Here is a 14,479-nt window from a genome sequence, read left to right on the forward strand (position 1 = left end):
TCAGCCAGGGGGGTCCTTCCGCTTAGCCGTGCCCTGGGAGACCCCTCCTCCCCTTTTACCCAGGGATGATTGGCATTTTGAGCAATCTGGACTGGGGGTTTCCCCTTTTCTCCCCGGAATCTGCTTCCGCAGCCTTTTCCGACACGGTTTCTGAGGTCCCAAATGAGGAAACAGCACCCAAACTGGGAGGCGGGGGGGGAAAAAAAAAGGGATTTCCTTGCATTTCGTTATGGGGCAATCCTTTTGCACAATCTGGCGACGGGATTGCGGTGAAGGGCCTTGCTCACGTTCCCGGCCGTCATGTGTTCCTGCCGGCTTCCTTCCGCTTGTCAGAAGAATCATTTGGGGTTCCAGAGCCACAAGAATAAATAAAAATGAGATCCAGACAGCTGTGAGGAAAGAAGACATATTTATTCCTAAAAGCAAGGGGTTCGCCTGTAGGGTCAGCTACAGGGAAACGGGGTACCGAGAGACTGTTTTATAGGGGGAGCTTGTCCTGGGCGTGGGAGTGTGTGTACGTGCTGATTCTGGAGTGACACTTGAGGGGCGTGTGTGCGCGTGTATGTGTGTGTGTGTGTGTGTGTGTGTTTCTGTGAACATGCAGTTCCTCTGGGAAACCTAATTTAATGGACTCCGTTTGCGTTTGCAGACCTCATCCTTCGATATGTGGATTAGTAATAGTAATAATAGTAAAGTTGGAAGGGACCTTGAAGGTCATCTAGTCCAACCCCCTGCTCAGGCAGGAAACCCTATCCCATTTCGGACAAATGGCTGTCCAGTCTCTTCTTAAAGACTTCCAGTGTTGGCACATTCACCGCTTCTGGAGGCAGGTTGTTCCACTGGTTAATTGTTCTCACTGTCAGGAAGTTTCTCCTTAGTTCTAGATTGCTTCTCTCCTTGATTAGTTTCCATCCATTGCCCTTTCTTTCTTTCTTTCTTTCTTTCTTTCTTTCTTTCTTTCTTTCTTTCTTTCTTTCTTTCTTTCTTTCTTTCTTTCTTTCTTCCTTCCTTCCTTCCTTCCTTCCTTTCCTTCCTTCCTCCCTCCCTCCCTCCCTCCCTCCCTCTTTAGTTCTAGGTTGCTTCTCTCCTTGATCAGTTTCCACCCGTTGCTTCTCGTCCTGCCTCCAGGCGCTTTGGAGAATAGCTTGACTCCCTCTTCTTTATGGCAACCCCTGAGATATTGGAACACTGCTATCATGGATTAGGTCTGGGTAACTGATTTGGGGGGTTGAGGAAGTTTGGGTAAAGGATTTCTCCCCCCCCCCATTTGCCATTTTTACTTGGATTAATTGAGCTTCAGCTTGACTGTCCGTTATTCAGTGGAGATGCCGATTCTCAGACCGCGCTGGATAGTCTGTTCATATTTTAAGGGAAGAGAGAAACGGTGTAAAGAGGAAATATTTACAGCCCAAAGTTTTCAACTGGAGATCACCTTTATGCTTCCTTCTTTTTGGAGGTTTTCGCTCCTCTCCCCCCCCCTCCAAAGAGCCCCTTCCCCTCCTCCATCTGGGCCAGGCTTGCCCACCCACCCCCCATCCTTGCAGGCAGACAATCAGGGATGAGCACATCAGAGGGCCTTCCCCCCCTATGTAAAAATGGACTATGACACCTGTCCCAGGTGAGCCAATGGGACACCCGCTGACACTTAGGGCCCATTTGGCTTCCGGGTCTGGGAGGAAGTGAGACCCCCCCCCAGTCTGGAGAAAGGTAGGGGGTGAAAGGACAGGTCAAGGTGGGTGGGTGGGGGGTTGGTAGGAAGGCCTAGTGGGAGGAGGAAACACACCCCCTCTGTAAACTTGCATGAATTTCTCTACATTAGTGCTACGCAAAAGGAAATCCTTCTGCATTTCTCCCTCTGCTGTTTCCATTCTGTTTGCTGAATGTTCTTAAGGGCGTTAAGGGTGAACGTTCTCCAGCGCGCAGGTGTGTGTGTGTGTTTGTGTGTTTGTGTATCCTTGTGCTGCTGAGGGTGTGTGTGTGTGTGTGCAGACATGTAGGTTTTCATCGCACAATCTTTCTCCAGGCATCTGCAACTTCTTTGGCTCCCTCATTTTTTACTTACAACCCCCCCCCCAGGTAAGACACCCACCCACCCAACCCCTCCCCCTTTCAAAGGAGACCGTTTCAAAGAGAGGCAGTTGGGTCTAGTGGTTAAGTCACCAGGCTAGAATGCAGGAGAGAGCATGAGTTCGAGTCCTGCCTTAAGCCCTGAAACTGGCTGGGTGACTTTGGGCCAATCTGCCTTAGGTCAGCCCACTTCACAGGGTTGTTGTTCGGGGGGGAAAGGAGAGAGGAGGAGCAAGGTGCGTTATGGCTGTCTGAGGAATTCTGGGAGTTGAAGTCCACACATCTTAAAAGTTGCCAAGGTTGGGGGGGTAAAAAACCCCCTAAGATAACAATTTTAGATTTGAACTCTGTAATTCCGGTCACTTTAATTGTCCTTCTGTCCTTCTTCTCTGAGTTTTCTCTCTGATTTCTTTACTCAGACATAAAAACACAGCTTCCCTTTCTGGGATCAACTTGGAGCACAAGAATGAATCCACTGCCAGACAGAGAGGAGAATCTTGCCGGGGATCCACCCAAACCTTTGGATCACTACATACGCGAAGGTGAGTTTCCTGTCTTCAGGAAAACAAGCCCTACTTAGAACAAGACTAACCAGGTTTCCGTAGAAAGATGCAACCCAGGACGGCCTCCGTGTTTGAGGATTGCAGGTTGTTAGCGGGGCTTTTCAAATAGTATTTTGGAGGTGTCAATGGACTCTGAGGATGCCCTTAAAATACAGGCAGTCCTCATTTAGTGACCAGACTTGGGACTGGCAATTCTGTCATTAAGCAAAGCGGTCACTAGGAGGGAAATCGTGTGACCGGGAGTGTCTTTCTTTTTCTCTACTCCTTCGCTCTTGGAGTGCTCCTTCCGATGGCGGTGAAATAATGAGCCAAAAAGGGGAACCGTTTGTAGTTACATTCAATGGAGAGAAAGGGATTGTAAGAGAGTAAGCAGGCACACAGTGAGGATTATACATCAAAAGCAATATGATGTATAATCACCAGTGTGCCTGCTTACTCTCTTACAACCCCTTTCTCTCCATTGAGCCACGAGTGTGTTATACAAACAGCTCGGTGTATTCCTCACTGTGTGCCGGCTTACTCTCTTACAATCCTGTGCGCATGCTGGAAACGATGCAGAGTTCTGTTTGAGAAGAGCTTGTGTCTTTCTTCACAAAGGCGGTAACAAGTCCGAGTTATTTTTCAGGCCTGAAAGAGCTGCATGAGGAAGAGCTTCTGTGCGACACAACTATCGTGGCTAAAGGGGAACGATTTCCCTGTCACAGGTATTGTGCTATGGTGCACTTAGCTTTTTTGTGTTACAGCGGTAAGGGTGGCCAGAATTTACTGCCTAATGGAGGAGACCTGGGTAACAACAACACCCCCCCCCAAAAAAAAAATAAGTGAATCCTATTTCTCTCTGCCACTCCACTACAGTAAGATCAATTCCCAAAATTGCAGAGAAAAAAAATATTGGCAAATCCCGGAGAATTGAGGTGGAAAAACAGAAGCCTCTTTGGCCAGGCAGGAAACACTTGGAAAGCCAGATGGAAAACAACAGTTCTGTTGTGTTTCCTGATCCTAGGATACTCCTGGCGGCTATCAACCCCTATTTCCGAGCCATGTTCTCCAACTCTTTCCGAGAATGCCAGGATGGCGAGGTGCTCCTGCAGGACATGGACCCCTCCATTATTCAAGCGGTGGTGCAATACTACTACACGGAAGAAATCGTACTCACACTGGAGATTGCCGAAGATTTGTATGAAGCAGCCAGCCGCCTCCAGATCCTACCTCTGCTGGAAAGCTGTTCCAGGTAAACACCAGGCTGCATAATGCCTGCTGGATGTTTTTAATTGGCTGGGGGAACCAATGGTATAGGGTCTCCTGCTTGAGCAGCGGGTTGGTCTAGAAGACCTCCAAGGTCCCTTCCAGCCTCTACTCTACTCTACTCTACTCTACTCTACTCTACTCTACTCTACTCTACTCTACTCTACTCTACTCTACTCTACTCTACTCTACTGTCTCCTGCTTGAGCAGGGGGTTGGTCTAGAAGACCTCCAAGGTCCCTTCCTCCCTCCCCATCTCCTTCCTTTCTTCCTTCCTTCCTTCCTCCCTCCCTCCTTGGTGGGGCTCTGGTTGCTCCTGCCACCTTACGCCCCCTCCTCTCTCCACAGCTACCTACTGGAGCACCTCTCTCCGGAGAACTGCCTGAGCATCTACCAGCTGGGCTACTCTCACAACGACCCCGCGCTCTTCCAGGAGGCCAAGGGCCTGGTGCACGCCCACTTCAAGCGCCTGTCCCAGGAGACCCCCGCCTTCCTGGACCTTAACCCCAGCACCCTGGAGAGCATCCTGGCTTCCGACAACCTGCTGGTCTCCTCGGAGCTGCTGGTCTACCGGGCCGCCTGGCGCTGGGTGCAGGCCCAGAGCGCCCTGCGCCTCCCCTTCCTGGCCCGCCTGCTGGCCCAGGTGCGCTTCCCGCTCCTCACCCCAGAGGAGCTGCGCCAGGTGCAGGCCGAGCTGCTGCAGCGGCCCAAGGAGCTGCGCCCACGCTGGCGGCGCCTGAGCCGGCAGGAGCGGCTGACCCGCTGTGGGGGGCTCCGGCGTGGCATGTTCGACACCTGCATCGTCTGCGTGGACCTCTTCAACCTGGAGGGCCCCGAGCTGCGCACCAAGGACTTCCAGGTGGGCTGCTACGACCCGCAGGCCGGCCGCTGGGAGAAGCTGCCGCTGCAGGAGCGCCTCTACTGCGCCCGCTGCGTGGCCTTGCGCGACCGCCTCTTCGTCACGGGTGGGGTGCGCACTGACGACTCCTACTCCAACGCGCTGCACGAGTACAGCCCGTTGCGGGGCCGCTGGAGCCGGCTGGCGCCCATGTCGGTGGCGCGGGCCTCTCACGGCTTCCTCGCGTGGGGCGGCCGCCTCTTCGCGCTGGGTGGCTGGCGTGACTTCGAGGACTACCTGGACTCGGCTGAGAGCTACGACCTGGCCGAGGGACGCTGGGCACGTGTGGCCCGCCTGCCACTGCCGCTCAGCCACTTCGCAGCGGCTGCGCTACGGGGGCGCCTTTACCTGGTGGGTGGCGCAACTGAGGAGGTGGGTGCCTGGTATGCGTCGCGCAAAGTGCTGATCTACCAGGTGGGCGCCGACCAGTGGAGCCAGGCCTTCCTCAGCAGCGGCGGCTACTGGGCGGGCGCCGTGGCCATGAGCGAGGGCATCTACGTTGTGGGCGGCTATTTCCGTGGACGCACCCGGCACCACCAGCCCACGCGTGACCGCCGGCCTGAGTCAGACGGGCTGCGCTGCACACGGCGCTGCTTCTTCCTGGGCGCCGACGGGCGTGTGGACCGGCGTGTGGCTGTGCCCCCTTTGCCTGTGGAGCTGGCCGGGGCCGGCGTGGTGCGCTGGAAGCAGCGCATCTACGTGCTGGGCGGCGAGAACGTGGCGCTGGGCCGGGGCCGGCGGGCCGAGGGCGAGAGCGAGGAGGAGTACTACAACACTGTCTACTATTGGGAGCCCGGCGCCCCCCGCTGGACCTGCTGCCAGGAGCGGCTGCCCTTCGCCAACTGGGGGGTGAGCGGCTTCGGCTGCGCTGCCGTCAAACTGCCCAAGAAGCCCATCCTGGAGCTCTTCCGCAAGACCGCCGTGGCCCTGACCGGGCTGGAGGGGCCTGCCTGCTGAGAGGGGACCCCCCTCGTCCCCCTCTCCCCTTGTCCGCCTTTCTCTCTCATTCCCTCTCTTTCTCTCATTCTTTCTCTCTCTTGCTTTCTCTCTCTTTCTGTCTTTCTGTCTTTCTCACTGTCTCTTATTCTTTCTCTCTCTTGGTCTCTCCCTCATTCTATTTCTCTCTCTCTTTCCATCTCTCTCTCACTCCATCTCTGTCTTTCTTTCTCATCCCATCTCTTTCATTCTTTCTCTCATTCTTTCTCTCTCTTACTCCTTCTCTCCTCTCTTTTTCTTTCTCACATTCTCTTACTCTTTCTCTCTCTTTCTCTTTGTTTCTTTTTCTTCCTTTTTTCTGTCTTTCTCATATTCTCTTTTTCTTTCCATCTCTCTGTCTCTCCCTCTCTCTCTCTCTCTCTGTCTCTCTCTCTCTCTCTCTCTCTCTCACACACACACACACACACACACACACACACAAACACAAACACACACTGGGGGCCCCAACCGGAGGGACCCCCTTGTCCCACACAGAGTCTAGAAAGAAAAAGTACTCCCTTGCCTACACGTGTGTGTCTGCCTTTCATTCGTGAGGGAGGGGCCCGGATATCTGGGCAAATTATTTTACTTTTGCAATGTTTAAAATGTTTTCACCCAATCGCACAGGAGAGACCCCTCCCCCAGACCGTGCCTTCCATTGCCCCTTGAATTTATTGAAAAGAACGAGAAAACAGGAACTTGAATATCAGAGTCACCAAACTCCATGAAATTCTAGCCGGTGGTAACTTGAGGTCAGGTGAGGACACCAACATCTTCCGAATGGGATGTTGTCACACCTGCTAGGATTTGGTGCGTTGGAGACATCGGAATGTCGCTCCATGTGTTCTGAGGTCCTCAGTCTTTGTAGCCTTTGAGTAACCTTGATAGGCTAGTAGGCCAAGGCCCATAGAAGCCAGCCGTGATTGTACGTCATTACAGTAGAATTTATTGATAATTCCCACTTGATGTTCACACGTGAAGCCGAAGAGGGTGGTGGGAACTATGATTTCGGGACAGCCGACACGACAACCACCGAGGTCACTTGGAAGAGCTGGAGAATATGAGCCTTGGGTCTCAGCAACGTCGCGCAACCAAATCTGCTGATGCCTTCCCGCTGCAAGGGGATTTCGGCACTAGCCCGGTGCCAGCGGGATTCACCCGGTTGCCAGGAGTAGATCGCTTTGTAGCGCTGGGTCAGATCTTCTCCACCCAACACGTAGATCCGCTTCCCGCAGCGTACCACCCCTGCGTTGGCCAGTGCCCGCCGCAGCTTGGGGACGGCCACGTTTAAATTCACCTTGCCTGCCTCGTTGACGAAGAAGCACTTACGGGTGCCGTGACGGTTCTCGGGCACCAGCGCCCTCTCCTCCCAGTCCTCGGACTTCTTCTCAGCATATCCTCCGAAGACGTAGAGGCCGTTCTCGGCAGCCACGGCTCCTGCGGCGAAGAAGCCCGTGGCCAGAGGGACCTGTGTCCATGTGTTGGAAACCATCTCATAGATCAAGACTCCCTTATGGAACAGCCAGTGGTTTGAGATCCCCGTGGCGCCCCCAAGGAGATACACCTTCTGTCGCAACACGCCGGAGGCCGGGTGGCTCAGGGCAAAGGGCAGCTTAGCCACTGGGGTCCACGTCCCCGTGGCAAGGTCAAGGCTCTCAGCCAGGTTTAAGAAACTCTGGAATCTACACCAGCCACCCATGGCGTAGAGTTTTTGATGGTCAAACACGAAGCCATGGGCCACCCGGGGCACTGCCATGGGTGGGAGCTGCAGCCACTGGTTGGTGAAGGCGTTGAATTCGAACACGGCAGTGGAGTACAAGTTCTTGTGGACACCTCCTGAGAGGTAGACCCTGTCTCCGTTGGAGGTACAACAAGAGTGGGTCAAGGCCTTCAAGCCGGGAAGTTTCTCCCAGATTTCGGCCTGCGGCTCGTAGCAGTTCATTTGGGTCTCTTCGCTCTCCAGCGGTTGGTACTCACACATCTGGGTGTCGATGCACAGAATGTGCGGCTTGTACATGCCTTGGCGCAGTGCACGGCTTTGTTGCAACCGTTCCGGGCCGTCCATGACTTTCCGTTCTAGATCGAGGTCACCCCATCTCTCCAGATCTGCCTGGAGTACGTCCTGCTCCTCGGGGCCGAAGAGGGGGAAGCGGACGTGGCGCAAGAGCTCTCCGAGGAAGGGGCTGCGCTTCCGGGGCTCGCTCTGCACCCACCGCCGCACGACCTGGTAGACCCTGAGCTCGGAAGCGACTTCGAGGTCATCGGAGGAGATGACGGTGGCCAGATCAGCGGAGTCCAGTTGGAAGAAATTGTCCTCTTCAAAGGCCCGGTCGAAATTATTGATGAGGAGCTGGAGAACAGCGTGAAGGAGAGGCTGGCTGTGATGCTGTTGAGCTAGGGAATACATCTCAAAGCAGTTCTGGATGGAGATATGGGTCACCAGGAACCTAGGAGGAGAAAGAGATGGAGAAGGAGAGACCAACTTGGTCTTCAAAGAGAAGCTAAAAGGGCAGGTTGGTGTTGTTGTTTTTTTGAAGAATGAGGAGAGAAGGGTTGAACTGGGGGATCCTTGGTGCTTAGTTGTTTTCTTGTAGACGTCTCATAACCGAGCTAGGTTACGTCCTCCAAGCTAGAAGGCAGTAGGTTTTGAGGAGGAGGAGGAGGGGGAGGAGGAGGAGGAGGAGGAGGAGGAGGAGGACTGGGAGGGAGGACTGGGAGATCCTTGGTGCTCCTGGTTTCTAGCCTGGTTCCTTTTACCCCCTAAAAAAAGCTCTTTTAGTTTTTTTCTTAAACCAACTTTTTAAAAACCAATTATTTCGATCGTTAACCGATTTAGCTACCGTAGTTTCCTAAGCACAGAAGAAAAATAAAAACATCTTATTTTGGGTCTTGCCTCTTCTGTCTCGCCTTCACCTCCGAGGCTCTCCCATTTGAGCACGCTTGGTGGTGGCTTGGACGGGAGACCACTAAGAAATCTTAGGGAGGAGATCAAACTCTGTTAGAGATCAAAGAAGCCCTTTGCAAAAATTGTCATTCAACCTCTGGAAACCTACCCACAGCAGACGGTCTGCAAGGGGGTGATCTGCAGCTGGTTGGCTCCCGTGAAGAGCAAGGGCGCCAGCTCAGGCGTGAGTGCGAGTTCCTCCGTGTAGATGTATTTCAGGATGTTCTGCACGATGGACGGGGACACGCCCTGCAGCTGGACCTCCGTCCCTTCCAGCTCTTTCCCACCTTTGATGAAGACGTCCCGGAAATAAGGACTCACGGCTGCTAGCAAGGCCCTGCGACGAGAGGGACCCGTTGGGGATAAAGCTGAGAGCAGGGCTGGTCTGCAAAGGGACACGGTGGGAGGCCCTTACCTGTGGCAAGGGAACTTCTGTCCTTCAACCACAAGAGTGATGTCACAAAGCAGCTCCCCCTGGTACATCTCGGTCAATCCTGGCTTCGGGAAGAGGACACATGCTCAGTTCACAAGAATAGAGTAGAGTAGAGTAGAGTAGAGTAGAGTAGAGTAGAGTAGAGTAGAGTAGAGTAGAGTAGAGTAGAGTAGAGTAGAATTAGAGAAAACAGAGTAGAGTAGAATTAGAGAAAATAGAGTAGAGTAGAATTAGAGAAAATAGAGTAGAGTAGAATGAGAGAAAATAGAGTAGAGTAGAATTAGAGAAAATAGAGTAGAGTAGAGTAGAGTAGAGTAGAGTAGAATTAGAGAAAACAGAGTAGAGTAGAATTAGAGAAAATAGAGTAGAGTAGAATTAGAGAAAATAGAGTAGAGTAGAATTAGAGAAAATAGAGTAGAGTAGAATGAGAGAAAATAGAGTAGAGTAGAATTAGAGAAAATAGAGTAGAGTAGAGTAGAGTAGAATAGAATAGAATAGAATAGAATAGAATAGAATAGAATAGAATGACAGAGTTGGAAGGGACCTTGTAGGTCATCTAGTCCAACCCCTGTGCCCAGGCAGGAGACCCTACACCATTTCTAGGGTTGTGTGAACCCTTCAAAGTTGGGACACCTTCAGTAAGAGGTCCTTTGAAGCTTACCTTCCTTCAAACCAAGAGGTCTTGGTTTAAGCTTGGTGACCTGTCCTCTTTTCTGGCTAGTACTCATCGTAAGCTATAAAACAAAGAACGGAGGAGGTTTTTAGCCAGCCTACGATGGAATGAAAGACTGACAGTTGCATCAATTGTAGCTGAATGGCCTTTCACCTTTTAATACTTCTCCAGGATGGTGTGTAGTGGACGGTGGAGGTCCTGCCTCACAGGTCTTCCTTGCTGACCATTTTCCTGTGGTCATAACTCAAGGACTATCTATAACTAAACTTAGCTTTTCAATTAGCCATGATTGCCTGGATACTCAGCCATTCCTTCTTTGCTTGTCTCTCTGCTTTCAATCGGCCATGGACTAAGCTAATTTATTTATTCTAACGGACGGTTTCTTGTGCAAATTTGATTCCAAATGCTGTTTATTATTTCCTTATTAACTGTAACTAAACTTAGTTTTTCCAGAAGTAACCATGATCGACGGAGTGCTCAGCCATAACCCTTCTTTCCCTGTTCTCTCTGCTTTAAGTTGGCTATTCATTTATTTACGGCTTATTGTGCTGGTTTGGTTCCAAATGCTGTTTATTATTTTCTTAGTTCTGTAACTAAACTTAGTTTTCCAGAGGTAACCATGATCGACCGGGGGCTCAGCCATAACCCTTCTTTCCCTGTTCTCTCTGCTTTAAGTTGGCTATTCATTTATTTAGGGCTTATTGTGCTGGTTTGGTTCCAAATGCTGTTTATTATTTTCTTATTCCCTGCTCGGGCTTCGTGGAGAGAAAGCAGTGCAGGTAATAAATCATTTATTTTTTATTTTTTGCATCCTGAACTTGGCACGCTGGCTGGGAATTTTGGGTTTGTAGGTTGGAAACGGACAGGGAGATGACAGCCCTTCTGATCCTAAAGGCTCTGGGTGCGGGTTTTCTTACCTCTGAAGAGCGGCAATGAGCCCGAAGCTATAAAAAGTGTCAGGAAAAAAAATATGTCACTCTAGCCTGGACCCATCAGCCTGGGCCAGCGCGGTGCCCAGCTCGCCTGGCAGAGTTGCCTCCTGCCCCTCCGCTCCTTGGGGCTGCTCCTCCAGAGTCTTCTGGTGCCCCCCTGCCATGCCTGGAGGCTGAGAACCTCTGTCCCCAGGAAGACCCAGCGTCCAGCCTCTCTGGACGCCCAGCCATTGTGATGTCACATCTGCACACTGAGCTGTGTGCAGACAAAGGGCAATGGATAGGCTAGAGTGGAATCTGAAGTTCTTCAGGCTCAGATTTTGTCTGAAATGGTACAGGGTTTCCTGCCTGAGCAGGGGGTTGGACTAGATGACCTCCCAGGTCCCGTCCAACTCTTATTATTATTATGATGGATCATCGCACAGTCAGCCAGATGTTCAGACTGGATTTGGCATTTTGTCTACCTATCGAGGCCTTACCCAGGACCTGAGATAGGCAGATGTGGATGTTTGATGGTTTTACAGTATTATTATTATTATTATTATTATTATTATTATTATTATTATTATTATTATTATTATGGATCATCGCACAATCAGCCAGATGTTCAGACTGGATTTGGCATTTTGTCTACCTATCCTTACCCAGGACCTGGGATAGGCAGATGTGGATGTTTGATGGTATTACAGTATTATTATTATTATTATTATTATTATTATTATTATTATTATTATTATTATTATTATTATTATTATTATTATTATTATTATTATTCAGGGAGAGCCCTGGGTAGGCACAGATCCCTGGGGTGAGCTTGTTAGACCCCAGCAACCCTTTGTAGATTTCTGGACCGTGTTTTGAAATTGTGATTTTCCTGCGGGCACCCCGGGGAAACGGAGGGACGATGATTTTTAAGAGGGAGTGTTTCTGTTCCATTTTGAAACTGGCTCCAGTTATTAAATGAGACGGTATCCGATTTTTCACGCTTTGTAAAAGGTCCAGATTGACAAGGAAAGTTTGCTTGGGAAGAAGGAATCAAATATTACATGGGGACAGGTTTAATTCCAACAGGTAAAACGCATTGATGCGCTGCTGTAACCAAAGATTTATGCCAGTGTTTCTCAACTCGGACAATTTTAAGAGGGGTGGGCTTCCACTCCCAGAATCCCCCAGCCAGCATCCTTTAAGATGGGTGGACTTCCACTCCCAGAATCCCCCAGCCAGCATCTTTTAAGAGGGGTGGGCTTCAACTCCCAGAATCCCCCAGCCAGGATGCTATGAAGGTGTGCAGGCTTCAACTCCCAGAATCCCCCAGCTTCCACTGTGCAAGACTGAACGAGAGAACTGAGCCCCCTCCCCAGACCATCTCTGAGACTAATACTTGTTCTATGCTTTATTATTTTATTATTATGGTATTATCCGCCAGCAATAGCAGAACAAAACGTCATTCATTTCTTCCGCCAAGGTTCAAATCTTTAGCCGGAGGCGACAAAAATCATCTGCAAACTTCACGGTCCGCCTTTCTTCTCGCCTTTCTGATCACCCCCTTCAAGACCAAAGCAGAAAAGAAAGAGAAAAAATAACAGGCGTTCAACGCTGAAGTCATTTTCTTCGTCTCTCTCTCGGCTGTAACTTTCGGCGGTCACTAAACGAAGCACTGTGCGTCGACTCCAGAGGAGAGAATATCCCTTCGCGTTGACAGAAACTCACCTGAGCAGAAAGAGTCAGGACACACAAACCGCACTTTGTAATCGTGGCAAAATCCTCTTTTACCCTGGTCGGCGTGGATGCAAGCGAAGCCGTTCAGTGGGTCATTCCTGAAAGCGGGAGAAGAACCATCAGAACACAGGGGTGTCCTCAAGTTACGACCGCAAGGGAGCCCGACATTTCTGTGGCTAAGCGAGTCCGTTGTGGAGGGTGTGTCGCCCCATTTTTACAACCTCCCTTGCCACTCTTGTTAAGGGAATCCCCGCGGCTGTGACGCGAATCGTTGCCGTCCTTGAGCTAGCAAACGCAGTCGCCCCCTTCCCGGGGCTCTGTGACCGTCGTAAATACGAGCCGCTCGCCAAGCGTCCTGAATTTGGACCGCGCGACCGTGGGGAAGGCCGCGACGGTCGTAAAGGGTGAAAAATGGGTCATAAGCTGTTTTTTTTTGCGTGCCGAACGGTCACTCAGTGAAATGTTGAAAGCTGAGGGCTGCTTGTATCTATTGAGCAAAAAAGTTTTGGGACTCAGCAACTTGGAATCAAAGTTGTTGGAATCGACAACTTTGTTAGTTGCTAAGTCGCTTGGGAAGGGCAGCCGAAAAAGCTCAGATCCGGGGGGGGGAAAGGGGGCAACTGGGCATCTTACCGGGCAAATTGCTGTCCTGTTTGGGAAGCAGGGACCCCTTTGAGGGTCTCCACCTCTATGGCCAGGGGGTTTTGGCACAGAGCTTTGGGGAGTTCTTTCCGGATGTAGTAAACCAGCTCGTAATCCCCCGTGCCGGATGGATTGTCTCGGTTGATCCACTGCGTCTTGCAGACTAAGAACGGACAATAATCATAATAATAACCATCATAAAGGAAGTAAGTTATTGGCATTCGAAATCAGCGCCTCGTTTTTCTTTAAAAGTCCTCGGCTTACGACCGCCACTGAGCCCCCACATTTCTGCTGCTAGGTGAGTTTTTGCCCCATTTTAACAACCGTTCTTGCCACCTTGGTTAAGTGGATCCCTGCAGTTGCTAAATTGGTCAGATTGTGAGGTGAATCTGGCTTCATTGCTGGTCAGTAGGTTGCCGAAGGGGATCACGTGATCCCAGGATGTTGCCACCGTCGCAAATGTGAGTCGGCTGCCAAATCTCTCTCCGTTGTGGCTTTCAAACCATTCTTTTAAAAATGGTGTGCATTTTTTAACTTGGTTTTGAACCTACCTGGTGCGGGACTCTGGGAAGAGGTTATGTCCAGCTGTGGTTCGGTTTGGACTTGTCCTGTGCAATAAATGAAAATAAATAAAGCTTTTTCTGGCTAATTTTCTTGGTAGGACTTAAACTGAAGGGTCTTTTGCAAAATCCAGGAGGAGACAGGAAGGAAGGAAGGAAGGAAGGAAGGAAGGAAGGAAGGAAGGAAGGAAGGAAGGAAGGAAGGAAGGAAGGAAGGAAGGAAGGAAGGAAGGAAGGAAGGAGAAAGGGAGGGAGGGAGGAAAGAAAAAGGACAGTGAAGGAAGGAGAGAGAGAAAGGGGAAGGAAGGAAGGAGAAAGAGAAGGAAGGGAAGGAAGAAGAAAGGAAAAATGGAGGGAGGGAGGAAAGGAAGGAAGGAAGGAGGGAGGGAGGGGAAGGAAGGAAGGAAAGAGGGATGGAGTGAGGAAGAAAGGAAGGACAAGGAGGACAGAAGGGGAAAGGGGGAAGGAGAAGATGGAAAGAACGAAGGAAGGAAAGGAAGGTGAGAAGGAGGAGGAAGAGGAGGTTAAAACGAGTTGTATTGTCTCAGATGCCTTACCTGGCGTGGAACTCTGGAGAGACGTCCATGTCGTTGGCTCACGGGTGGCAGGAGAAACGGTGGTTGAACTCTCCTTCGGCTGATCCTTCTCTGTTGACGGACATCAACGGAGGGTTGACTTATTTGGGGGACCCCAACCCACCTCTTGTCGCCCCAAGGAGCCCCCCCCCATGGAGCTGGAAGAAGAGCTCCCGTAGGCGAATCGGGCTACTCTACGATAGCACCTTTCCTGATGGACCAACTTTATCAAAAAGCAACATTTTTTCAGCTCG

General features: G+C 50.9%; 2 protein-coding genes across 2 annotated transcripts; one reads left to right on the plus strand and one right to left on the minus strand.

Annotated features, from left to right (window-relative positions):
• The first annotated feature begins 2,533 nt into the window (after positions 1-2,533).
• Positions 2,534-5,729, plus strand: LOC107284649 (kelch-like protein 18). Its single transcript, XM_015812741.1, has 4 exons — positions 2,534-2,609; positions 3,256-3,334; positions 3,634-3,861; positions 4,223-5,729. The coding sequence occupies exons 1-4, from the start codon at positions 2,534-2,536 to the stop codon at positions 5,727-5,729; spliced, it is 1,890 nt and encodes a 629-aa protein (XP_015668227.1).
• A 1,018-nt stretch (positions 5,730-6,747) lies between these two features.
• LOC114922347 (kelch-like protein 12) lies at positions 6,748-14,236 on the minus strand. The gene is made up of 6 exons (XM_029283494.1): positions 14,208-14,236; positions 12,440-12,546; positions 10,715-10,741; positions 9,107-9,185; positions 8,801-9,028; positions 6,748-8,194 (listed from the first exon to the last, which is right to left on the minus strand). The coding sequence occupies exons 1-6, from the start codon at positions 14,234-14,236 to the stop codon at positions 6,748-6,750; spliced, it is 1,917 nt and encodes a 638-aa protein (XP_029139327.1).
• Positions 14,237-14,479: the final 243 nt, after the last annotated feature.

The sequence above is a fragment of the Protobothrops mucrosquamatus genome, unplaced genomic scaffold (genome assembly GCF_001527695.2).
Source record: "Protobothrops mucrosquamatus isolate PMUCROS unplaced genomic scaffold, P.Mucros_1.0 scaffold109, whole genome shotgun sequence".
In the NCBI taxonomy this organism is placed as follows: domain Eukaryota; kingdom Metazoa; phylum Chordata; class Lepidosauria; order Squamata; family Viperidae; genus Protobothrops; species Protobothrops mucrosquamatus.